At 39.5% G+C, this 27,229-nt stretch overlaps 1 protein-coding gene across 3 annotated transcripts in view; it reads right to left on the bottom strand.

Moving 5' to 3' along the window:
- The window catches only part of NUP133 (nucleoporin 133), a 59,980-nt gene that overhangs the window by 19,271 nt on the left and 13,480 nt on the right, over positions 1-27,229 (bottom strand). For all 3 annotated transcript variants that reach the window (XM_049881184.1, XM_049881186.1, XM_049881187.1), the window contains 13 exons: positions 26,886-27,041; positions 26,673-26,743; positions 21,188-21,335; positions 19,732-19,879; positions 18,560-18,717; positions 16,901-16,992; positions 11,263-11,426; positions 6,378-6,472; positions 4,390-4,614; positions 2,936-3,058; positions 2,060-2,159; positions 1,284-1,535; positions 34-167 (listed from right to left, as the gene is read on the bottom strand). In XM_049881184.1, the coding sequence (XP_049737141.1) occupies positions 34-167; positions 1,284-1,535; positions 2,060-2,159; positions 2,936-3,058; positions 4,390-4,614; positions 6,378-6,472; positions 11,263-11,426; positions 16,901-16,992; positions 18,560-18,717; positions 19,732-19,879; positions 21,188-21,335; positions 26,673-26,743; positions 26,886-27,041 (1,866 nt within the window). The remainder of the gene's footprint in view (positions 1-33; positions 168-1,283; positions 1,536-2,059; positions 2,160-2,935; positions 3,059-4,389; positions 4,615-6,377; positions 6,473-11,262; positions 11,427-16,900; positions 16,993-18,559; positions 18,718-19,731; positions 19,880-21,187; positions 21,336-26,672; positions 26,744-26,885; positions 27,042-27,229) is intronic.

A 27,229-nucleotide genomic window follows, 5' to 3' on the forward strand; every position in this document is an offset into this window, starting at 1 on the left:
GAATCCACTGCCTAAATATTCAACATTTGTTACCTGTTCAGCGAACTGGGTCATGTACCGCTGTAGTCTAGTCTGGTTGTCAGTCTGCTCACACATCTGCACCAAGATATCAAAGTCACAGTACTTCTCTGCTAAAGATGCAGCCCACTGGTGCTGGCCTAATGTAACTACGGAAATGAGAACAGATGGGGAAAAAACACCGTTAGCAAAAACAAACTGTATAATCAAAAAAAATTAAAGTTGTACCTTTATTTGTATATACTAAAAATAATTAATGGTATGGAAACCTTTTCACTTACTGGTAGTTAGTTTCATAACCCACATAAACTCATTAAAAATGAAAATACAGTTCCTTGTTTCACCACTACCAAAACGCTACTTCCTTCTTTCATGGGCTCACAAAACATCCAACTCTGCCTAATTCTAGCCTTGAAAATAATTTGTCCTTTACTGCCCAGCCATAATATCTCTTCTGTACCTCTCTAACTAACAGCTCTTATCATACTCTACTCTGCAGCCTAGCTACTCATGTAAAGTCTGGTTTGCCTTTTGAGATAAGCTCTCTGAGGACAGTCTTCATATGTTGATATATTCATTTTTAAATCATATTCAGCATCTTCCATGACAGTCTACCTAGAAAAAGGTTGAACGGCACATGCACCTGAAAAAATACTGAATAAATGAACACAGAAAGCTGTACATATTTGTTTTGCCTTAAATCCTTGGCTACAGTTAGATTAATGATACTACACTGAATAAAGTACATTAACTATTTGACTCCTTCATTTATTCTGCAAATTTAAAGACCTATTAGTTCCACTGGAAACCCTGGTGGTGCAGAGGTTAAGTGCTATGGCTACTAACCAAAGGGTGGCAGTTTGAAGCCAACAGGTGCTCTTGGAAACTCTATGGGGCAGTTCTACTCTGCCCTACAGGGTCGCTATGAGTAGGAATCGACTCGACAACAACGGGTTTGGTTTTTTTTTTGGTCATTAGTTCCCTTTACCGTGGATCCCCACTCATGACAACCCGTGTGCGTCAGAGCAGGACTGTGCTCCATGGGGTTTTCAGTGGCTGAATTCTCAGAAGGAGGTCGCCAGGGCTTTCTCCTCAGGTGCCTCTGGGTAACTCAAACCTCCAATCCTTCAGTTCGCAACCAAGTGTGCTACCTGTTTGCACCACTCAGAGATCCCTCAAAGACCTATCCAAAAAAAAAAAAATTTCAGTTGTTGTCTAATTGATTCCAACTCACGGCTAGGCCTCACTAAACATCACAAACTTACGAAGAGGAGATAAAAGATCTGATCTCTTCTGCAGGTATTCCATTTCCAGATTGTTGTATCTCTCTTGATCACTGGATTTGTCCAGAGACTTAAGCTGAGAAACATAACCGTCCAAGAAGCAATCAGTCAGTGCGACCAGCTGTTCCGTCAGAATGTTCCGGAGGGTGCTGTCCGCTTGAGGATAAATCACCTTCAGGACGGTCCCATGCTGGCGCACTATTGCTGTGCGAATGCCAGAGGGACCACTCGTTGCTGTGAAATCACACAAGGTGATATGGTAAATTAAGGTTCTGTAACTTGCCTAAAAATTATGCCACTTCACTGCTGCTTGAAAAATAAATCAAACAGATGTTCAATTGTTATCTATGTCCTGCTCAAACCCCACCTTCTCTATGAAGATGTCCTCAGCAACGCCAAGTAAACGTGATCCTTTTTCCTTCTAAATTCCTTTCAAACTACTCTACTTTCCGCTTTCTTGTATTAAATCAACATACAGTCAATTATCTCCAGGCCAGAACCTGCTTCTAGGAATAACTATGTATACTGAAACCTAGTAGAAGCATAAGTGCCAGTCAAACAAATAAATTACAGAGATCTATAAATGATTCCACAGGAATAAAGTGATTTTGACAAGAGTTCACTTTTTGAAGATGGCACGTTATTTTTCATTTCATTAGGGAAGTAATACAAGCATTCAAAAACGATGCATCCCTAGAAATATATTTGGAGCGATTGTTAGTAAATCAGTATACATGAGCTTAATGCTTCAATCTCACCTGTCCATGGAACATACTCAGGTTCTTTTTCTAGGGGTTCTTCTCTTCTATACAAGGAGCTTTTGTTTTGACGATAATGACTAGCAGCCTGCAGCATATCCTGGGGAAAAAAGTGAAATGTGTTATCACATGCAGAAAGTCATGAATCGTAGTGTTTCTGAAGACAATCTGAACTATCAAACGCTGTTAACATGAAAAACACTCAGCATGGGTCTGTAAGATTCCTTTTTGGGGCCTCCTGAATTTAAAATCTGTTTTGCTCCATAACTTATGTTCAATTTCGGAAAACTAATACCAGTTTTGGAGCCCTGGTGGCACAATGGCTAAGCACTTGACTGCTAACTGAAAGGCTGGAGGTTCAAATCCACCCAGCTGCTCCGCGGGAGAAAAAATTGGCGCTCTGCTTCCTTAACGATTACAGCCAAGAAAACCCTATGGGGCAGTTCAACTCTTGTCACGTGGAGTCACAATGAGGCGGAATCAACTCGACAGCACCCAACAACATTACTGGCTTCATTCACCAAATGAGTAATGTAAGTAGCAAGCTTTGAAACAATTAAAAAATAAAAGTGAAGAACATTTAGACAGTTACATTAATACATCTGCAGTGATATAAACATCTTCCTCCAAAAAAAAAGTTTATCCCACCAAGCAGAAACTCAGGATTATAGACACTTATTTATATGCATAAGACAAACACTCAAAATATTTGTTAAGAGATTAATAAAATGCTATTTTTCTAACTTTCTGGAGCTAACAAATGGCTAAAACCTTATAGTTCATTGGGGTGCAGAGTAGGAATAGGAAGTCGCTTTCTTTCTTTTCTATCCGCCCCCTAGGCTTGGATTTGCTGAAACCATCACTCCATTTTTGTACCTTCAGGATATGATTCACATTGATCACCACCTCAGCCCACTCAACAGAGTCCAGTGACGTGTCCTTCAAGACTTGCTCCTCGTGCTCCAGCAAACATTCGCAGATGGTGTCTACTTGGGACACCTGAAGGAGTACACAGAAGTCAACCGCTTACCACAAAAACTACGGTGATGGTAACAACTGCCTGAATCTAACTCACTGGGTTTTACTAACTAAGTCATACCTTCAGCTCATTATACAGAAGAAGGTTTACTAACAGTTACGGTGAAAACATACTTAAAAACCGAGAAAAGTTAGAGCCTCCTGAAAGAGTACCCCAATAATTCTTAGAAATCAGCAAATTCTGGATTGTTATCGAGTAGATTTTTTATTTAAATACCAAGTAACTGAAATATTTGTTTATTATAGCTATTAGTACTCAGTGTAACCTTTAAATTGTGCTAGGTTACAAATGACTTCACTTTACAAAGTAATACAATGTAAGCCAAACGATGACCCCCAAACTAATGAACTGGTTGATTTCTATCTTTGAGGATTACCCCCTTTTTAGCCATAACAGAAAAGTTTGAAGAATAGTAGTATATAAGAAAACAACTAACTAAATATATAACATCTAACTGTACTTTTCTATTTTTTCACTAATTAATATATGATGCAAAAATTTCCTTAAGTATTTCAACTGTTGTTTCCAGTTTCAGCCCACAGTTAAGCTTTTCTCCCTTTATTCATTAAGTAAATGTATATTTATTATTTACAGTTTACACAGCATCGAGCACTTGGAGATGAAAGGAGATAAATCCATCTGCTGTCCTCGAGGGGCTCACAAACTAGCAGAAGGAACCACACACAGACACGCCATCACCCACAATGAATTACTCTCTCACAAACCTTGTTCTTCCTTTTGTATATTTCTGATGTTAGCACAAAGCATCCTAACAGCCCAAGCAAAAAATCTTCCTTCACCTCTCATATCTGCACATTTAATTTGTAAGATTAAAAGTAAAATTTTTATACTCTTAAAAGGAAAAAATAACAAAAGCATGTATTATAGAAAATAATCACCCAGAGAGAGAGAAGTAAGTCAGAAATTGTAGCAAACTGTAGCAACCCTACAGCAAGGAGGCTGAGGGGCTAAGGCTTCCGCCTCTGACCTTCTGGCAGCGTCTCAGTCAAGAGTGGGCGTGGAGAGAAAACCCAGCACACAAGGTCAACTGGGAGTACATCTCAGTCAACGCTGCAAGCTGTAATCTATAGGATTAAGCAATAAATGACTGATGCTTTAAAAATTTTTTTCGAGTGATACTTCATCCAGAGAATATGGAATCCAATTTAAAATTTCAGCAAGACCTTCATAATTTAAATTTTTTTCAATCCTTCCCCTGCTGGGGCATGACCAGTATAAAGGCACAGCTCTACAAGGCTATATTAAGGGTAAGAAAAAGGACTTATCTTACCTCTCTAAAAAAGACATCTGCAGGAGTGAGGTTGAATGGAATTTCACATTCTCTTTTGTTTAAAGCAATTAATATAGCTGTGTTCACAAGGTCAGAAAGCCTGGAATGGTGGTTCTTGAGAACAATAGCAGCTGACAGCTTTTCTGCATGTTCACAGAGCAACAGTCGAGTTGCCATTGGTGTTCTTCTTACTACAAAAGTGCGGAGACGTCCAAATAAGCCAACCTTGCCAAAAGACAAACAGATATTCTTAGAAAGCACTGACAGCAACATACAAAATAATGCAGTCACATTTTCACCAGGAGCACACTGGGTATGGAGTCTCTGGCTCTAACTCCCAGACAGCATTTATAGCCGTCTCTCCTTCTGACCGCAACTGTTTCCAACTACACACACACGAGTCAGTCAGGGCTGTTCATATTTGTAAGAAAGCATAAAAGTTCCTGTCTAAAATCAGAGCCATGCCAGAGTTTCTGTCCACTACTGTTGTTTCTACCCATCATTATTACCAAACTATTACTTATGGTTTATGGTTATCAAGATGATCTAACTGCTCTTTTCTTTCTATACCAATTAACTACGCTACATTCCAGACTTCTGGGAACTAGAAACTCAGCAGCCACCAACTCTGATGACAGGCCCTTCAGCTCAGCCTGCCCTCTAGCTAACGCAGTTACACAAGTGGTCCCAGTGCCCAAAGGGGTAGCCACTATCACATTTACATTTCTCCATTTATTAATATACATTTAAATTTTGAAGTCCTGGTGGCACGGTGGTTAAGTGTTCGGCTGCTAATCAAAAGGTCGACAGTTCCAAGTAGACACATGAGACTATGTGGGCAGCTCCTCTCTGAAGGCGAGATGAGAGGGCAGAGCGGGACAGGAGCTGGTTGAATGGACATGGGAAGTACAGGGCGGATAGGAGGAGTGTGCTGTCACATTGTAGGGAGAGCAACTAGGGTCACATAATAATGTGTGTATATGTTTTTGTATGAGAAACTGACTTGAACTGTAAACTTTCACTTAAAGCACTTTTGAAAAAAAGGTCGGCAGTTCAGATCTACCAGCCATTCCCTGGAAGCCCTACGGGACAGTTCTCCTCTGTTCTACAGGGTTGCTGTAAGTCGGAATTGACTGGACAGCAACGGGGTTTGATTTTTTTTTTGGTAATGTAGCACTTAACCACTATGCCACGAGGGTTTCCATTTTGGTTGGTTTGGTGGTTTTAATGGCTATTTAAATGTAAATTAATTAAAATTAACTTTTAAGAAACTTAGCTCCTCAAGGGCTCGATAACCACAACCCCATGTGGCTAGTGGCCACCACACTGGGCACAACAGATAGAATACATTTCCATCACCACACAGAAAGTTCTACTGAACAGCACTGACTAGGGTCTCCTCAAAACAGGGGCATTACTGATTAAAAAAAAAGAAAAGCAAAACCAGGATTACATTAATGAATTTGGGTATGTACCTAGGAATCACCATTTGTTGGCAAGGCAAGGATGGGTAACTTTGTGTAACAATTCTGTCCAGCAGCAAAAGCATTTTCTAATTTAGACTCAATATGAATTTTACAAACAATAGAATATTTAAATTAGGATTTGAATTTAATTGCACTTCCAAATTTAAAATCCAGATACATAAATCTGTCTTCACCCCACTATTCCTATTTTTCTAATACAAAACCAATTTATGAAAACCTGCTTTTACATAAAAGCACAGAAGAAATATGAATAAAATTCTGCTTTTAAAAGTATTTTTTTTCTTTTAATCTTATTTCCAATGTAGTTTTTTATACTGAATGACAAGCCTCCACACAGCCCTGGAATTGTTTACTTTTAAATCAGCACAGAAAATGGAAAACATTAGTCATGCCCCACCCAACAAAATGCCTCAGAATAAGAGAAGGGGGTTCCCCCTATAGTGGGCGATGGTAAAGGCAGTTGTCCGGCCATCCCTGGTGCTCAGCCACTGGGAATCTTACTTGGTGAATGAAGTCCATAAGGAAAGAATGGGCTTTCATCTTATCTTCTAGCTGGTGCAGAATAATTAATGCTGTATTGCTGAAGCCAGGCGCTTCTGTTGAAACACAATAACAAAACTGAAGCACACAACATACTGCCTTTACAGTAACTGTTGCCATCAAAATAAAAAGGGAAGAAAGCCTATACAAAGGAAAGCAACAACCTTTCAGTATAATTGTTTACAGCGTTTACCCAAGAGTTAAAAAAATTTAGGGGAAAGTTTTGGGGGTTTGATATAATTCTTTACTTGAATTCACACTGTATTCAAAATGCAAAATAAGTTACTGTTTAATCCATCCTAAGCTTGAGAGCTGAAGAGAAAGTCAAAGGAAGAAGGTAAGCACTGAGGTTTTCTTCATGAACCTCTAATGAGGAGAGAACGTATGTTTCAGACAGTTCACTGGGAACCCCTCAAGTGTCCTTGATGCTGCAGAGCAGTGGGGAGCAAGTGTAAAGAGGGGAGTCACCTGGGGCAGGCAGGAGGACGTGATACCCCCATTTCCACCTGTTGAGACGGCTTACGGCCCCTCTCAGGTGAACGCGTCATTTCTCTTAGCCAAATAAAGTGATTGTGCCAAAATTACCATTTAATTTGGGGACAAATAAGGGCCAAATGTCTAACTATACCATCAATCTCCTTTTAGAAATAAAATGCCAAGGAAGCTAACCAAAAACCCAGTGCATCGAGTCAATTCCAACTCATAGAGACCCTATAGGACAGAGTAGAACTGCCCCATAGAGTTTCTAAGGAGCACCTGGCAGATTCGAACTGCTGACCCTTTAGTTAGCAGCCATAGCAGTAAACCACTGCGTCACCAGGGTTTCCCAAGAAAGCTAAGCAGCGTCAATTAGACTGTCTCAGCTACAACAGTTAGGATTGGCTCTAATGTTTCCCCGGTTTCTATTTTATTATCCAGATCTGTTCTGAGCACCGCCGCGCCCCCCCCCCCCGATTTTTAATTGTGCTTTAGATAAACGTTTACAGGGCATGTTAGTTTCTCACTCAAAAATTTATACACATATTGTTTCATGACATTGGTTGCAATCCCCACAATGCGTCAGCACTCATCCCTTTCTACCCCGGGTTCCCACTTTCCATTCATCCGTTCAGTTTTCCGGTCCCTTCCTACCGTCTCTGCTTTTGGGCAGGTGCTGCCCATTTAGTCTCATATACTTGACTGATCTGAGAAGCACTTACTCACATGTATTACTGCTTGTCGTAGAAACAAAACCCAAACCTCCTGCCAAAGAGTCAGTTTTGACTCATTGCCACCCTACGGGACAGAGTAAAACTGCCCCATAGGGTTTCCAAGGAGAAGCCGGTGCATTTGAACTGCCAGCCTTCTGGTTAGCAGCCATACCTCTTAACCATTGCACTGCCAGGGATCCATACCAAAACCAAACCCAGTGCTGTCGAGTCGATTCCAACTCATAGCGACCCTACAGGACAGAGTACAGCTGCCCCACAGACTTTCCAAGGAGCGCCTGGCAGATTCAAACTGCCAGCTCTTTTGTTAGCAGCCGTGGCACTTAACCACTACGCCACCAGGGTTTCTGCCAGGGCTCCATAGGCCTGTCTAATCTTTGGCTGAAAGGTGAATGTCAGAAGTGGCTTCAGTTGAGACACAATGGTGTTCGGAGGCCAGTCTTGGGGGTTCCTCTAGCCTCTGTCGGATGAGTAAGTCTAGACTTTTTTGTGAATTTGAATTTTGTTCTACATTTTTCTCCTGCTCTGTCCAGGACCCTCTGTTGTGATTCCTGTCAGGGCAGTCAGTGGTGATAGCTGGGCACCATCTAGTTCCTCTGGGCTCTGGCTGGTGGAGGCTGTGGTTCATGTGGTCCACTAGTCCTCTGGACTAGTATTTTCCTTGTGTCTTTCCTCTTCTTCATTCTCCTGTGCTCCAGATGTGATGGCACCAACAGATGTATCTTAGATGGCTGCTCACAAGCTTTTAAGATCCTAGGCGCTACTTACCAAAGTAGGATGTACAACATTTTCTTTATGAACTATGTTATGCCAGTTGACCTAGATGTCCTTCAAGACCATGGTCCCCAGTCCTCAGCCCAAGTAACTTGGTCCCTTGAGCTGCTTGGATCTCTGTAGGAAGCTTCTATGACTGTAACCCTTTTGTGCTCTATTATATATATGAACATATATGCTGCACATACAAATATATACGTATGTAAAAATATCCACGGTCAAACCTATATATGTACATAGGTATATTCCTTTACGCCCTCCACCCCTATTGAACATACGTATCTGCCTATGTATCTGCGCTTAAGTTATTATTTTTTACTGTTGTTCTAAGGTTGTATATGCTATAGTATTTACTGTGGTTGCTCTTTTTTTTCTCCTTGTGTCCCTCTAAGTGTCTTCCTTTGCCTTGGTCAAGTTGTGCTGACTTTCCCTGTATTGGGTATCGTCTTTCCCTTCACCAAGGTTAACACTTGTCTATTATCTAGTTAGTGATTTCCCCTCTCCACCCCTCCCCTCCCTCGTAACCATCAAGATTGTATTTTTCTGTGTGTAAACCTTTTTTTGAGTTTTTATAATAGTGGTCTCACACAATATTTGTCCTTTGGTGATTGACTTATTTCACTCAGCACAATGCTCTCCAGATTCATCCATGTTGTAAGACGTTTTACAGATTTACCTTGCTCTTTATCGTTGTGTAGTATTCCATTGTGTGTATGTACCATAGTTTGTTTATCCATTCATCTGCTGATAGGCACTTAGGTTGTTTCCATCTTTTTGCTATTGTGAACAATCCTGCAATGAACATGGGTGTGCATATGTCTATTCATGTGACAGCTCTTATTTCTCCAGGATATATTCCTAGGAGCGGGATTGCTGGATCATACAGTATGTCTATTTCTGGCTTTTTAAAGGAAGCACCATATTGTTTTCCATAGTGCTGGTACCATTTTACACTCCCACCAGCAGCATATGAGAGTTCTGATCTCCCCACAACCTTGCCAGCATTTATTGTTTTCTGAAATTTTTGACCAATGCCATTCTTGCAGGCATGAGATGGTAGCTCATTGTGGTTTTGATTTGCATCTTTATAATGGTTAATGATCGGGAGCGTCTTTTCACGTATCTGTTGGCAGCTTGAATGTCTTCTTCAGTGAAGTGTCTGTTAATGTTCTTTGCCCATTTTGTGACTGGGTTGTCTTTTTACTGTTGTGTTGTTGAAGTTTTCTGTATATTTTAGACATTAAACCTTTACCAGATACATTGTTGCCAAAGATTTTTTCCCCGTCTGTAGGTTCTCTTTTTACTCTCTTGGAAAAGTTTTTTGATGAGCTTAAGTATTTAATTTTTAGGCGGTCCCAGTTATCTGGTTTACCTTCTGGAGTTGAGGCATTTTTAGTTATGCTTGATATTCTATTTATGCCATAAACTAGGGCCCCTAGTGTTGCCCCTATGTTTTCTTTCATGAACTTTATAGTTGTAGATTTTTCATTTAGATCTTTGATCCATTTTGAGTTAGATTTTGTGTATGGGTGAGGTATAGATCCTGTTTCATTATTCTGCCAACGGATATCCTGTTTTGCCAGCACCATTTGTTGAAGAGGTTCTTTCTTCCCCATTTAATGGACTTGGAAACTCTGTTGAAGATCAGGTGCCCATAGGTGGATGGATTTATTTCTGGGTTCTCAGTTTTGTTCCATTGCTCTGTGTGTCTGCTGTTGTACCAGCACCAAGCTGTTCTGACTACTGGAGGTGTATAATAGGTTCTGACGTTGGGTAGTGTGAGGCCTCCTACTTTGCTCTTCTTTTTCAGTAACGTTTTACTTAGCCGGAAGCTCTTTCTTTTCCATATAAAGTTGGTGATTAGTTTTTCCATCTCATTAAAGAATGTTGTTGGAATCTGGGTTGGGATTGCATCGTATCTACAAGTTGCTTTGGGTAGTATTGACATTTTCACAATGTTAAGTCTTCCTATCCATGAGCATGGTATGTTTTTCCATTTACGAAGGTCTCTTTTGGTTTCTTGCAGTAATGTTTTGTAGTTTTCTTTGTATATAAGTCTTTCAGATCACTAACCCAGTCACTACCTAGGTTTATTCCTAAGTATTTTATCTTTTGGGGGGCTATTGTAAATGGTATTGTTTTCCTGATTTCTTTTTCCGAGTTCTCTTTATTCTGAGCCTTTTTCAAAACATACCTGTCTTAGGTTGGGTTCTCCAGAGAAGCAAAACCAGTAAAGTGTATAAATATATACATATAAATATGTATATGTACAGAGAAAGAGAGACTTATATCAAGGAAATGGCTCAGGTAGTTGTAGAGGCTATAATGTCCCAAGTCCCAAGGGTCAGAATAGAGATTCATGTAGCTGCAGGTGCTGATGAACCCAAGATCAGCAGGTTGGAGAGCAGGGCTCTTGCTCACAGGCTAGCTCAAGTTCCAAAAACCAGAGGTCAGCTGAACAGGAGCCAGCTGTGGGATCCAGAGCAAGCAAAAGCCCCTGAGCCCTGCCAGAGTATGTGCCCACACTCAATGCAGGCCACAAGCCCAAGGAAACTCCCTCTCAACTGACTGGCTGCTCACAGCAGATCCCATCACGGGGGTGATCACATACCAAATTTCAACAGGGAAGTGACCACAATATCACACGACTGCCAAAACACTGAGAATCATGATCTAGCCAAGTTGCCATACAATCTTAAACACTGTAATACCTCAAAAGTTACAATTTTTTAAAAAACATCAAATTTATACTAAATTATTTGAGAAACTAAAACATACTCTTTGAGAGATACCTTTAATAAAAAATTAGAATATTTTTCTCAGAACAGAGCATTCCATCACGTTAAAACTGAAAATTTTCCTACCTTCAGGGACAGACTCAGCCCACCGCGGATCAGACGCTGGATAGTCATCCACCAAGTCCATGCTGACTTGGGTCACAGCTCTGTCTAGTTCAGAATCGGAACCCAAATCAGGGTGGGAGGAAAACAGCTCATCTACCATCATTTGAGCATGACCTAAATCTTTTCTGAAAAACAAGTGGAAAACAAAAGTATTAATGCAGGCAAAACATTTTCAAAACTCACCATGAAAAAGTTGTGAAATTAAAGTCCCATTTATAGGTTTTAGCCCCAAGTTAATTATTTTTAATAAAATTTATTAAAAGGGAGAAAACTATTTGCATTCATTAGGTCAGCAAAATATATATTAAACACAATATGTAAAGCCCTAGAGAAGAAATGGAGCAGTTAACCAGATGTTAAAGACAGTCCTGGACTTTACCAAATATGCAATGTCATGGAGGGATTAGATGAGTAAACAACTACCTACACATGCAAGATAACAACGCAATACAACAGGGAAGAAACAGAGGGTTATGGAGCCCACAGAAGGGAGATCAAACCCAGGAGAGGGCAGGAAAACTTCCTGGAGGAAGTAAGGGTTAAGATGAGGCCTGAAAGGTAAGGGGTTGGTCAGGCAAGACCACAGACAGCATGGGGAAGGAATATCGTTCCACATAGGAGCATGTGCCAACATCTGCAAACGAGGCAGTCTGCAGCTCAGGAAACAGAGAGGTAAGCTAGAGATAAGGATATATGTTTCCTCAGACCACCCAGGGAGCGGACAGGGAAAAACCAGGGCAGAGTCCTTAGGAATACCACCAATAAAAAGAATTGGGTTCTTCTAAATTGGTCAGAGAGATTAGAGGAAAACGACGTTTCCACGAACCCAAGAAGGATCAGGCATGGTTCATAAATTCAGAGTGGATGAATCACACAATGAGAGAACAAAGAGCTCTGTAAAAACCATGTTATAGAGTGTGACCTTCCACCTAAGGAAAACGCAAAGTCACTGACTTTAAAGGAAGAAGTGTTGTGATTCGATCTAGTCAGAAAGATCATTCTAACTATGATATACAGAAGGGATTAGAGGGTGATAAGACGAAAGGGAAAGAAATCCAGCTTGGTTACTGCAGAATTCTAGGCAAGAGAAGATCACAGTCTCTGCTAGCAGTGGTCGCAGTGGGGAATGAAGACAGGCAGTCAGACTTAAGAAACACAGCTGTATGAGGTAGAATTTGGCAACTGATTGCATCTAGGAGCGAAGGTAACAGACATGTAAGGATGGCTCCCAAGCTTTTGCTCTGAACATCTGAATGGACGGTAATGCTCTTCACTGGAACGGGGGGTAGGGAAGGAATAATACGCAGAGAAGACAAGTTCCATTTCAGATACACTGACGCTGAGGTGCCTGTGAGATATAAGCTGCTTTCAGACATCATCTATTTGTACCAGGGCTGGGTACATCTGGGTTTATTCAGCAAATGAAGCTAAGGGAGCAGAAAACATCATTCAGGGAGTATAGAGAGAGAGGAATATGGTACCCAAAAAAAACCAAACCCACTGCCATCGAGTCGATTTCGATTCATATGGTAGACAACAGCAAATGCAGACAACCTTTCAAACAGATTAGCTATAAAGAGGAATAAACAGATAGCGTGGTAGCTCAAAAGAGGACACAAAGTCAAATAATTTTTTTTTTTAAATGATGAATTAAATATGATCAACTACAGATGGTCTGTACAAAGGCATTCGACTATGTGGATCATAACAAATTATGGGTAACACTGTAAAGAATGGGAGCTCCAGTAGAGCTGACTACAGAAACACAGAACAAATGCCTAGAAGTGTTATTGGCCAAGTGGAAGTTTGAAATGTACTTACATTGTAGGGTACGGGAATACAAAGTTTTCTGTGGCAAGGTCTAACCAAACATAATGATTCCAGTCAACAGAGTAAGTTTCCTAAAACTCTGATCAAAAAAAGAATTTACATTCATATTTTTTGAGCTAAGTAAAATAAAAACCAAAATAATATAAAAATTAATTTAAAATAATTTATATTACTATAAAAATAGTAATAATACCTTAGTAAAAAACTACACAGATAACACAAAGTGTCATTTGTCTGTTTTGACCCTCAGAGAGCATTTGGCAAAGTCTGAAGATGATTCTGGTTGTTAGGACCTGGGGGGAAGGGTGCTATTGGCATTTAGTGGGCCGGGGCCAGGGATGCTGCTACACATCGTACAATGCACAGGACAGCACCCAGAACAAAAAAAATTATCTGCCCCCAGACGCTAACAGTGCCAGTGTTGAGAAATACTACTTTACAGGTACTACAACTCCAATTGTGAAGAGTAATGTTTTAAGACTACTGGCTGACACTACCTTAGAAATAATAACTTATTAACCCCAGGGAACTTCAACCACGCTAAAGAGAATGATTCTACGGGCAGAGCTGTGGTAATTACTCTGTCCTTAAGGTTACTATACTCTCAAAATTTAAGGTCAGGGACCCCTTTTCGTGCCTATTATCTTCCCCTATAAAACACTGGAAACCCTGGTGGCATAGTGGTTAAGTGCTACAGCTGTTAACCAAGAGGTTGGCAGTTCGAATCCGCCAGGTGCTCCTTGGAAACTCTACAGGGCAGTCCTACTCTGTCCTATAGGGTCGCTATTAGTCGGAATTGACTCAACGAAAGTGGGTTTGGTTTTTTGGTTTTTATAAAACATTTAAAAATAACTGTACTGGATTGGGTTCTTATACCACTGGAACCTCAGAATGCGACCTGATTTGGAAATACAGCCTTTGCAGATATAATTAGTTAAGGTAAGGTCATACTGAATTAGGGTGGGCCCTAAATCTAAGTAGGCTATGTGAAGGCATCCAGACACGGAGAAGAGGGCCACGTGAAGACACACAGACACGGAGAAGAGGGCCACCTGAAGACAGAGGCAGAGGCCAGAGCGGGGCAGCTGTAAGCCATGGAACACCAAGGTCTGTCAGCAGCCCCTAGAAGCTGGGGAGAGGCATGGAAGGATTCCACCTAGATCCTCTAGAGGGAGACAGCCCTGTCAACACTGATTTCAAACTTCTAGCCTCTGTGAAAGATAAATTCTGTTGTTTTAAGCCACCAAGTTTGTGATAATTTGCCATGAGAGCTCTAGGAAACAAAGACAACGACCCTGGTGACCTGCCACACTATCATTTAAAATGTGAGATGCCACAATCTGCCAGAATTACGTAGAAAAGACATACTGTGCAAGAGAAAACCACGGTGTTTTAATCCAAATCTTGGCAGTAAAATTGAAGACCATACAACAGAATAAGATTAAAAGAATAACACTATTAAAAAAAAAAAAAAAACTTGTCTAATGTTGCCCTCTTGTGGACAAGAAACTAAAATGGATCATTACAACAGCACAGAATTTTAAAATCCCAAAAGCACTTCAGAGTCTAATTCCCTGTCACCTCTTGTGAGAGTGAGCCACTTCGAGTTTCCATCAGACCTAGATATCACTGTCAATGGACTTACGGGATTATAAACCGAGCATCGGGGGCCATGGAGGCAGTCAACCCTAAACATGTCTTCGAAACCAAGATCTGCTAGATAAACTAACAGATACTTTGTCCATTTCAACCTCCACCTCAGTCAACACTTTGCAGATGAAGAAACAGAACCCAGAGATCTCAGGCAACCTGCCCAATGTCCCATGCAGCTACTTAGGGGCAGAGAGCAAGGGCTGGATGAATTTTCCTGAGTTCATTCAAATACAAATTTATTACACCTTTTAAGGAAGGTACAAGAATACATGATATACAGAATGCATGTATAGGATAAACTGAAATTACTGGATTCATCTTAAAAAACAGAAGAGATATTAGGTCAGCAACGGCCAGCAATTATTCTCCTGTGACTCTGTAAGAGATGACGTGGCAGGGGCATCTAATTTCACGAGGGGGAGACAGAATCACCATCAGCAACTGCCCAAGGCTGATCCCTAGGAGGCGGGGGTCAGACATGCTTCCTCTCTCTGCCACCTTGACCAACTCTGATACCAACTGTCCCTCCCTTTCTACTTCTCTGCTGGGTTCGATAACTCACTGCAATGGGCCCACATAACTCACAAACCATACTTACAGTTATGAGGTTTATTAGGGAAGGAACAGGTTACAATTCAGGATCAGTAACAACTCAGGAGAGCTTCTCAGCCATGCCACAGGCAGGCTTCTCCCTGGCCATGGCCCTGGCCTCTGCCCTGCTTGGGCAAGTGTTACAAAGCTCTTTAGCTCTGCCAATAAGTGCCCGGAGGCACCCCACTCTGCCAGTAAGCCTTGGCCTGAAGGCACTCAGCTCTCTTGCTCTGTGAGTCAGCAAGCCTAGTTCCACCAAATGCCCAGAGGCACCCCATTCCACCAGGAAGCCTCCTGCCCAAAGATTCTCAGCTCTCGCGCTCTCTGGGTCAGCAAACCCACTATAACTGCCTTGCTCTGTGGGCCAGGAAGCCCACTGTGCCGTCTCCTGCCAGTTTCCTGGTCCTGCTGCCGCTGTTTCTCTGCTGCTGCTTCTCGCCGTCTCCTGTGTTGCAGCTCTCTGTCTCCTGGGTCTAGGAGGTTCTCAGGGCAGGAACCCTGGGTCCAAAGAATCTGTTTCACTCCCATCTCTTCTTCTTGGTGCTAGTGAGGCCCCCCCCCACCCTCCCACTCCCCCACGAAGCCACCTCTGGGCTGGCTCATCTTAAGCCCAGCAGGATGGCAAAATTGACCACTTCCCTCATTAGGGTTCTACATGCTTTATTTGTATGGTCCTACACCCACAAGGGTGCCATGTACCTTACCTGCATTATTAGAAAGCTATCCAATCCCTTTTGTGGGCCAAACCAACAACCACCTTATTTGCATAGCCCCACCCAATCACTTGGTGGGAGTTCTGAGACCATGGCAAGAAAGGCCATACAAAAATGGCAGTCTTGCTTTGGCCAACTGAATATTACCAAATATGACACAGCAAAGACTTGGAAAGTGGTATGCACTGAGACTTGATCTTGCCACTCCTGGAGTCAAAAAAAAAAATAAAGCAATATAAAAACACGCCCAGGGTAGCCTGCTAGCTGATGAGAGATGACACAAAACAGAGATAGTTGACTGCCAGCTGCCTGGCAGCTGACCACAGACAATGAGCCCACCCGAAACTAGTAACACCGCCACCTGAGCCCTGCCTCGAAGAGCCAAACTGCAGAATTGTAAGCTAGACTAACTAAGTCACTAGTTTTTGTGGTGATTTTAATTTTTTTTTTAATAGACCAAGCCTAATTCCTTTAATGTACTGACAGAATTTTGTGTTCAATTTATTTTCCTTAACATACATGACTCTTCCACACTGTCTTCATGATCACTATTTTTAATGGCTACTCTGTCTTCTATTAAGTGGAGAGGTTATGTGAGATCATATTTTTTTTTCCTAGCCTACTTGGAACCCTACTGTGGCTACCAAGTTAAGAATAATATTTTGTTAAAGTAATAAAACTAAAAAAAAAAAAATATTCTCCTCTTGATGGCATAATTTCTCCCACTCCTACCATTCAACAAATAAGTAGTATGTATCAGTAAAACATGCCCTCAGAAAAAAATAAACCGTAATTTTAAAAACATGTAATACCTGCAGTATTGGAGAAAAGCGGCTTTTAGCAACCTGGTTTTATCTTCCTGAGCTATGGTTTCATTCTTTGTAGTGGTCTCAAAAACCATACTCTGTAAAATAACAAACTACAGGTTAGAGGTGAAGGTATCAGAATATTCTCAATTACTGGACTAAAAGCCAGATATAACTTAAGACATCAACACACACTGTTTAACCATACTGACTACACCAATGGTTTATACACTGAAGATGTTCATGGAAACGTGATAAACGGCATCAAATGGTCAACTGAAGTCCTAAAGAGAAGGCACAAATAATTCAGGAATTATACTGTGATAAAATTATTTGGGGATTTCATCATAACCAGTACAATCTTTTTATAAGTTTGCTCTTATACAACTAATCACAATGTATATTACTAAGTACAACGGTTGATTATAAATTCTAAGTTTAAACAAAGATTTAGAAAAATTTAAAGGAAATGGAGCACTGTAAGATATCTTGAGAACATACAGCAGTATTACAATATCCATACGATTAAATTTTTTTCTTGAAACTGTACCAAATTACTAATTTTGAATTATAAAAATAGTCCATATTTTCACATATTATACAAATGAAATAATTCTAAGCAGTATTAATTATTTTTAGTATCTTATAAAAAAATCTGATGGATGGATGCTGTAGCGAGTTTCTGCTTGGTGTGATGTAAAAATTTTGCAGATGAACAGTGGTGACGGTCACACAACATGGTAATGTAATAATGCCACTAAACTGTACACTTACAAATGGTTCAAATGGCAAACTTTTGGTCATATATATTTTATCGCAGCACAACTAAAAAAAATCTTATGGATATGATTTCAAGATGACAAAAAATAATGGCTTTTATTCCACTATTCCTCTCAAATCACCCCAAAACAACAATAAGAAAAAGAAACACAACCTCCACCAAAACCTCCGTGAGTCTAACCCTAACACGTGACACTGGAAACAAGAAGCATGGCAAACGGCGGGGCAAAGAGGAGACAAAGCTGAGAGTGTGACATGGGCACCAGTGTCGACGAGAAGTTGGAGGAAATGGAGGCGGGAAGTTCCAGGGTGAGACCTGTGCGGCTGCTAGGTTTGCGAAGTGTGACAATAGGAAAACTGTACTGAGAGGCATTTTATTGAGCTGCTGGAAGGTATGGGAAGAGTGAGACCAATAGTAAAGAAAAAGTAAGGAAATGCAAAATGAGTCAATTAACTCCAAGAATCACACAAACCTGTATCATAAAGGAAATATAATCTGTATGTTATTTGGCTTGGCAAACCGTAAGCAATATTCACATTGTCATTATAGTGAAAAAGTTTATACTGGGATGATGAAGGCAGGAGAAAGAGTGTAAGCTACCCAAAATCCTCAGCTTCCATAACAGGAAGTCAACAGAGCTCTAAAATGATGAATCAAGAGACAGAAGTATATGTATTACTTATAAATATGGAGAAAAAATACCAGAAAAAACAACTAAAAAGACTTAAAAGTAGTTGCTTTGGGAAAAAGGACAAAGTGGATGAGGGAGAGAAAAGATCTAATACTTTTATCATAAACCTTTTAAAACAGTTTGACTTTTTAAAACATTTGTGTAAAATACTCTGATAAAAATAAAAATTGAAAATCTTATGGGACCATTTTACCTCACTGTTTGGGCCAGCAACTGAAGATGTCAGCGAATCTTCAAGATCTTCTGCTAATATGGACACGTTTTCCCTCAACATAATAGCCATCAATCCACTGTTTCTAGAAAAAACGATAGGAACACCACCACAGGAGCCAGCTCCTAAAATGCTATCTCCTTAATATAAAAAAAAAAATACACAATTAAATATACACAACAAAACGTTTTCCAAAATCTGCCAGCCTAAGCAGAAAATCATCTTGAACATTTTTTTTAAAGTTTTTTTTCCCCCCTTTATAGTACTATTCCTCTCTGACCTCAGCTTTTTAAATCCTAAAATCAAATGTCAAGAACCTCTTGTTATTTGAAGAAGCAGGCGCTGTGTCCTCCGGCTTTAAGGACAACAAAAACTAGCCTCGTGAAAGAGTAATGACAATAGACCTAAAACTACAAGTAAGCCAAAAGCGAAAATTATTCATTCTGCAAAACTGAGAATAACAGCTTTTTTAATCCCATGGAGCCCTCTTGCCCACTCTGTCTTTACCTTATTGGATCAGCCAATGAAACGTAAAGGAAAAAAAAAAAAAAAACTAAGCCTGCTCTTAATAACTCCTACCTATAGGGCTGCTATGAGTTGGAATCGACTCGATGGCAATAGGTTTGGTTTGGTTTTTGAACCCAAAGTCAAGGCTCTTATCCTGAGACTAGAAAACCTAGGCTCCATCCTGTTGCCTCATCTGGATTTTGCCCTCTTTCACTCCTGACCAGTCTCCCTCCAGCCCCACCCCTGCACCCGTTTCAGTCCCCCTGCATGAGTCTACATCCGGGATTCTTCTTGTCCAGGAGTCTGGACCAGTGATATTTAAAGAACATCAACTCAGACTAAACCACTCTTATTAACTCAGAATAAGCAATTACTTCTCTTAGCGTCTGTTCTTTCCTTCTTGGCCTCTTCTCCTGGGAAAAATGCTACTATTATTTGCCTCTGAATATAACAGTTTGGGAATTCTACCACATTTTTAGTTTTTCTGTAGGGTTGTGACTTCAATTACTGTAGGTATGTTACTGAATGTCTCAGAAATACTTGTAGGCATCAATCATGCCAGAAGCAACAGTTAAGAAAAGAGAATAAAAACTACTCAGACTGACTAATGAGTTCACTAATCATGCTCTCTAGAACTGCTACCTTACCTTGTGCTGCAAAGCCAATTTTCTCCCGAGGAAGAGAAAGCCTCCCATTTCCCGTGGAGCACACGTAGATTGCATTCTCAGTACACAGATAGGCAGTCTGGTTTGAAAAGTTCGGAACTACCAACCGACACTTTATCAGGTCTTCAGACTGAAAATTAAACACAAAGTTATATTTAAGGAGAACTCAAACCAAAACACCACAAACCAAAATACTGGTTTGTATGATTTAATAATTCATGTTTTTTTTAAACAACATTATCTCATAAAAATGCTAAACAGGCAACTCACCAGTAAAAACCTAATCTGAATACTACCCATAGGCTGATTTACCAAAAAAAAAAAAATGACAGAGTAAGCTTATAAACATCAACTAGGGAAATCATTTGTTGAGTTACAACAAATGCCTGTAACAAATGAGAGCGAGAAAATAGAAGCATTAATTCATTATATTATTTTAGAACTGACAAATACTTTATAAACAATCTTTGAAAAATAAACATTGTGGTTATTTTACTGTCAAGATATAAAGCACAAACAAGTTAACTTGTCCAAGTTGATACAGAAACTCAAAGGCAGACAATAAAAATGACTTAAACGATAAAATTAGCAAATGCTAAAATGATAATTTTAAATTAAATGATAATGAGTTATTAAAGAACTAATGTTAGAAATAACACATTAGAAGTGGCATTCTAGGTTTTTTTTTAATTAATTCTCAAATTGTTTATATTCTGCTGCATTGTCTGAAAAAAGTTTTTTTTTTTAAACACAGCATGTTTTCCCTTCATAATCAGAAAACATGATAAGGCTTATTCTGTTTAAAATAAAAGAACAAATTAAAAGTTTTCCGGACAGGATTTAGTTAAATAAGTCATATTAAGAATAAGGACTGAAAAGAATTAGATCCTACACAAGATCGGTGAAACGAATTTACAGCTGTCAAGGTTTTCCTCATGAACATCGCAGCTATTAAGATATATGTTAAATTGCTCTGAATAACTCAAATTTAGAAAGCCTACCTTTTGATGGATTGTAAGAAAATTTAATAAGTATATAATGTTGTTGTCTACAAATATGATCCTGTTTTGGGCAAAAAGTGATTTTTTCGTGTAATACAGAGGGCTTGAGGCCAAACTCCAATTCCTATCAGGTTTCTTTCTTACCTTCATCCTGTAGCTCACGGTCAATATTCCTTTCTAATCACTAATACAGAAACAACAACCCAGTTATAAGAGAGGGAGCAGAAGAAACAAATGGCTCACTGCTGGCTGATTCCACTCTCATTTTTCTTGAACCAATGAGATTCAGAGACGGCAAAGAAAATGCAACAACGTCTAAAACCAAGCAATCTGAAAATATTTCTAAGCCCCCTAGGTCAATCTCTTAGAATCCGGCCCTGCAATGGTTAGAAAAAGAACTCCATGTGGGTCATCAGCTGTCAGACGTTAAGTCTTACCTGGAAAGGTGGGTTATACTGAGTGACTTCTACAGTAACGGCACCTGCCATCTGGCAGCCATCATCTTCCACTGTTACCAGAGAGTAATACACGAGACATGGCGTGTCTGCTGGATGCCAGGCTGCCGCCAAAATCAGGAGCCCATCACTAGTCAAGGAAAAGGAAAGATCTACAGCCTCTTTGGGAAACAGTTTGGCAGTTTCTGATAAACATACTCTTACCATATGACGTAGCACTCCCACTCCTAGGTATTTACTCAAGAGAAATAAAAGTTTATGTTCATTACACAAAATCCTTTGTGCAAATGTTTACAGTGGCTTCATTCATAATTGCCTAAAACTGTAAACAACCCAAATGTCCTTCAGCTGTTCAACAGATAAACAAATCTTGGTACAGCCATACAATGGAATGCTATTGAGCAATAACAGGTAAGAAACTATTGGATAAACCTCAAATGTGTTATGCTAAGTGAAAGACGCCAGACTCAAAAGGCTTTATACTACATGATTTCATTTATATGACGTTTTTAAAAAAAGGCAAAATTAGAGTGACAGGAAACAGATCAATGATTGCCAGGAGTTGGGGGTAAAGGTGGGAGTTGCCTACAAGCGGGCACAAAGGAATTTCGGGAGTGATGGAACTATTCTACATCAATTGTGGTGGTAGTTAAATGACTATGCATTTGCCAAAATTCACAGAATTACTACACATTAAAGAGGGCGAATTTTACTGTATATAAATTATAGCGCGACAAACGTGATCTAAAAAAAAAAAATCAAGAAATTCTCTAATCCAAGCCCATGCCCTGTTATTTAAGTGAGGTTTTACTGAAACAGTCATACCCATTCATTTACATACTATCTACAGATGCTTTCATGCTCTAATGGCAAAGTTGAGTAGCTGCAATAAAGACTTTTTGGGGGGCCCTTTTACAGAAAAGGTGTGTCAATCCCTGATCTAATCAGTCACCTTTGTCCCAAGGAAAACATTTTTTTTATTTTAACTATTAGTTACTGAAATTTTAAGCTGCTGTCTATGTGGAAACAAGCTTTTTTCCATCTTAAAGTTTCTACGTTCCTCTTAGTCTACCAGAGTTGTTGCTCCCAACAAAGAATTAAATGATCTCTAATCTCAACCCTTCCAAAACATTTAGTAGCATTATTAGCAACTTGCATTCAAGTTCAGAAATATTAACAGGGTAGCAAGCGCCTCTACTGACAACTAAAAAAAAGTCAATCGCTAAACAGTAAGAAAAAAGTTAGTGACTGAATTACACATTACTCAGGTCAAGTAATTTTAACATAGCTTTGATTTCCTTCTTCGCTATTCTCTTCTCCCAGCTCCCCAAACCTTATCACTTCCACTTGAAGTATTCAAAGTAAATCAAGGATATTGGCCCAAACTTGTTACATATAGATGATATATAAGAACACATATGAAGGAACTGAGATAGGACTCAAAGAATGTAGTCTTGAGAATCTCACCTCTATACCAAGTAAGGTACAGCAATACTGGTTCATCAACGGCAACAATGTACCACACTGGACAGTAATGGAAGAAACACTGTGTAGGTAGTAGGGAGCATACTGGAACTCTCTGTACTTTGTGCACAATTTTTCTGCACAGATACAGGGGGTAGGGGAGTACTGCAGAATCACACCTTGGGTGTGCCCACGAAGTCATGGAGACATAGCTAACAAACAGGATTTCTTACAGTGGTGACAGGATCAGTTTCATCTGACACCTTTCTAAACAAATCTTCAGGCTTGAAAAAACACGGAGTTACTTTAGGTAATGAAGATGATGGGAAGACAATCAGAATTTGCCAAGTCAATAAAAACTGGACAAGTAAGTCTTCATGAGGGTATATACAAGGTAATAAACTTAAGAATAAAAAACCCAAGTTTTACATCTAAAACGAACATTCTGAGCTTTGCATCAGTAATCATCTAGTAAAAGAACTTACAAGCCACACATTCTGGTCAATTAATATCTAAGCCTACGTTGCAGCTCTAGTCAAAATCGGTAACAAATCATGAGTATGAGAAAGACAAACTCCACTCTTAAAGTGAAGAAAAACAGCTATAGATGTAACACTCTGTATGGTTCTGATCACTACACCTCCAATACGTAAGAGAGTGATAACTGGGTAATCTGGAGTAAAGGTGAGGAGGAGGATAAATAAGACTGAGTGCTATGGCTTTACCAGCCACCCCGAGGATTGTGTTACCATGACAACACAATGGGGATAAGCCCTGGGTCTGACCCAGGAGAGCAATTCCTAAGCATGTTTCTCTTTTCTATTCTCAACCTCCATGTCTCCAATCCTGAACTACATGTGAAAAAAATGTCCACATTACATGCCACGTGGGTTGTGTCCTCGGCAGCAGCCCTAGCTTTCTGAGTCTGATAAAGATAAATGAAAACAGATAAACTATAATTAAACTGCTCACTGAAAATAAATAAACACTATTATTTCTATATCTTTGATAGCTTTTATAAAGTTCTTAAAAACTGTAATGAGGATGCTACCGACAGTCATTGAAGCCCAAGAGGACAAAAATATACACAAAAGAGCAGCAGAATCCTCCACTGAACGAGAAGAATCTGTTCTGCTGAACTAAAGTGACACATAACAAGAACACAGTAAAAATTACTCTAAAACAAAAAATAGTCCTTAACTTCTGAAAAGCTGTGTTTCAAAAGATTACAAGTCACATATATGAACTCATGAGCTTTCTCATAGAATCTATGTTACAAATGGTATTTAAGTGTCATCTGAACTTTAGTGTTAAAGTTAAATAATAATATGGAATTACTCAATATGACTCAGGGCATATATGAAAAGCCCACATTAAACTTTATTAAGAAAGACTGACTGAGGGTTTTTCCCATGAAATCTGGAAGAGGACAAGGGTGCCCACTCTAACCGCTTCTATTCAATATTGTATTACAAGTTCTAGCCAGAGAAATAAGACAAGAAAAAGAAATAAAAGGTATCCAGATTGGAAAAGTAAAATTATCTCTATTTGTAAATGATATGATCTTATATACAGAAAATCTCAGAGAATCCACAAGAAAACTTCTACAGATAATAGAGGAATTTAGCAAAGTTGCAGGGTACAAGGTCAACAAACAAAAATTAGTTGGGATTCTATACACCAGCAATGAGAAATCACAAAGGGAAATTAGGGAAACAATCCCATTTACAATAGCACCAAGAAACTAAAATACCTAGGAATAAATTTAACCAGGGACATGAAAGACTTATATGATGTAAATTATAAAAAACTGCTGAAAGAGATTAAAGAAGTTTTAAACTGATGAAAAGATGTTCCATGTTTATGTATTGGAAAGCTTAATATTGTTAAGATGTCAATACTAAGCAAAGCGATCTAAAATTCAATGTAATCCTAATCAAAATTCCAACAGCCTTCTTAAACAGAAATGGAAAAACAAAAACAGAAAATAACAAATGTTGGCGAGGATGTCAGAAACTGGAACCCTTATCCATTACTGGTGGGAATGTTACTACATGATCCAGCAATTCCACTCCTAGGTATATACCCAAAGGACTTGAAAGTGGAGACTCAAACAGATACTTGTACACCCATGTTCACTGCAGCACTAGTTCCAATAGCCAAGAGGTGAAAACAACCTAAATGGCCAACAACAGATGAATGGATAAACAAAATGTGGTACATGCATACAATGGAACGCTACTAAGCTAGTAGCAGAAATGAAGTCTTGATACAAGCTACAACATGGATAGAACTGGAAGACATGATGCTGAGACATGATGTCAATCACAAAAAGACAAATAGTGCATGACCTCACTCGTATAAAAAGATAAAAAAAGGCAAATGTAGAGACCAAAGTTTATTAGTGGGAGGAAGGTTACTGCTTATATAGTGTTGAGTTTCGGTTTACAGTGATGGAAAAATGGCATTTTAGGGAAGGTTAGTAGTCAATTACTATAACTACTGTCAGTAAGTTGTATACCTATAAAAAGCTGAACTGGCAAAAACTGATAGACATATTTACAACAATGACAAAAGAAAAATGTAGCTGCTGAGGCTGCTTATGTACAACCATCATGGGATTTGTTCCTTGGTTTGGGAGTTTAGGGTCATGGTTTCATGGGACATCCCAGTTAACTGGCCTAATAACATGTTTAGTGCTTCTGTTCTAACTCCTAGTTCACTGGTTACTGCCTGGGTCTTAAAAACTTGCAAGTGGCCATCCAAGGCACAACAATTGGTCTCTATTTGGCTGGATCAACAGAGAAAGAAGAGTCGGGGAATAGGAGGAAGAAATGGAATGTGTGCCTAATTGTCTTCCTGAACAACTGCCTCCTTTGCCATGAGACCAGAAACACTGGATGGTGTCCAGCTACTGATACCGGTACATTCTGATCAAAGATTCTACAGTAGAATCCTGATCAAAAGGGGGTAAATGCAGAACAGAATTTCAAATTCTCATAGACTTCAGAGTTTCTGGAGTCATGGAGGCCAGATGAGCCCCTGAAACTACCGGCCTGAGATAATCTTTAAACCTTAAACCAAAAATACCCTTGGAAATCTTAAAACCAAATAATAGTTTAGCTTAACTAGTATAAAAAGTTCTGTCTTGAGCATTATGCTCTTTTAGGTGCTATCTATATGGGATCAAATAGACAAGAGCAACATAAAAGATGACACAGGAACCTTAGGGGCAGTGCATTTATGTTAATGGGCAAGAATAACTCAGAAAGAGAGGGTGAAGATGGCTGCACAACTCAAAGAATGTAATCAATGTCACTGAACTGTGCAAGCAGAAACTGTTAAACTGATGTATGTTTTGTTGTGTATGTTCTCAACAACAAAACACATAAAATTAAAAATTATAATAATAATATTATGGGATTAATTAGCTTTATCAGACTAACCTGGGATCGTAAGTACCACTTAGAGCACTGTTTGTAAGAGGAAATTCACTGAGTACAAACCACAATTAAGTTCCAACTTGTACTGCCAAGACAATCTTACCCTACTCTTCTTTTACTCAGTATAGCCACAAAAGTAAGTTAACCAAAGCTCCTTCAGCAACAGGAAAAGGGCAGGAAAAGTGCGCTTGCCTCTCTAGGAGAGAATGCTCCCAGCACCAAGTGCACCACTGCAGTGGCCAAGGACAGACCCTCGGGTGTCTCTTGGCAGCGAAGAGAGAAGAGCCAGCTGTGAGACCAGAAGAGATACACCTCTAACCAAGGCAGACAACACGTGTCAGGATATACACGGCAAGGTTGACAGCGGCCTATATTTCTAACTAGCATCACTAGGTAAAGACATAACAAGCCCACTTAGCAAGGCTCAATAGGGGACATGAGAAGATCAGCACCAGAGGCACTAGAAGAACAGACAGCAAGACTGCTCATCATTTTGGAGTACTGCAAATTTATTTTTCCAAGCTATTATCTATATTCTTTATGACAAATTAATTGCTTACCAGTTTTGCTTCAGATCCAAATAGCGAATGTTGACACCCTCTTTAATAGCTTCATAGTTACTTTCAGATCCCTATATGAAGACATCAATAATGTAAGCTCCTTGAGTGCAGGAATCATTGTCACCCTTGTATCCCCAGCAATTCATAAAGTACCCCGCTGACAGTAGCTGAAACATCTGTTGAATGAATAACGTATAAATTTTTGTTCCTTACCCAAATAGCATCAGCAATGCTCTCCTTGAGGGCTCTATTTATATCCCAACTCTGTGCGTGTTTTTCTGAAGAATCGTCTAACTCCCATTTACTGATGTTTGAATTTGTAAGGCTATACAAACTTGACCTCTCTCTATCCCAAAGGATACTTGAAAGCTATATGAAGAGAAGAAAAAGATCAAATTTATGCATTATTAAGTTCTAATTCTTCTGAAATTCAAATTGCATGTTTTATGACTATTTGATTAGTGATCCTAGCAGAAGTTTTCATTCAGGATCTGAAGGAAGGTGTGATCCGGAAACAGACCTTGAAAGCACAGTAGGGTTACCACAGGCAGCAATAC

The sequence above is a fragment of the Elephas maximus genome, chromosome 3 (assembly GCF_024166365.1).
Source record: "Elephas maximus indicus isolate mEleMax1 chromosome 3, mEleMax1 primary haplotype, whole genome shotgun sequence".
NCBI lineage: Eukaryota > Metazoa > Chordata > Mammalia > Proboscidea > Elephantidae > Elephas > Elephas maximus.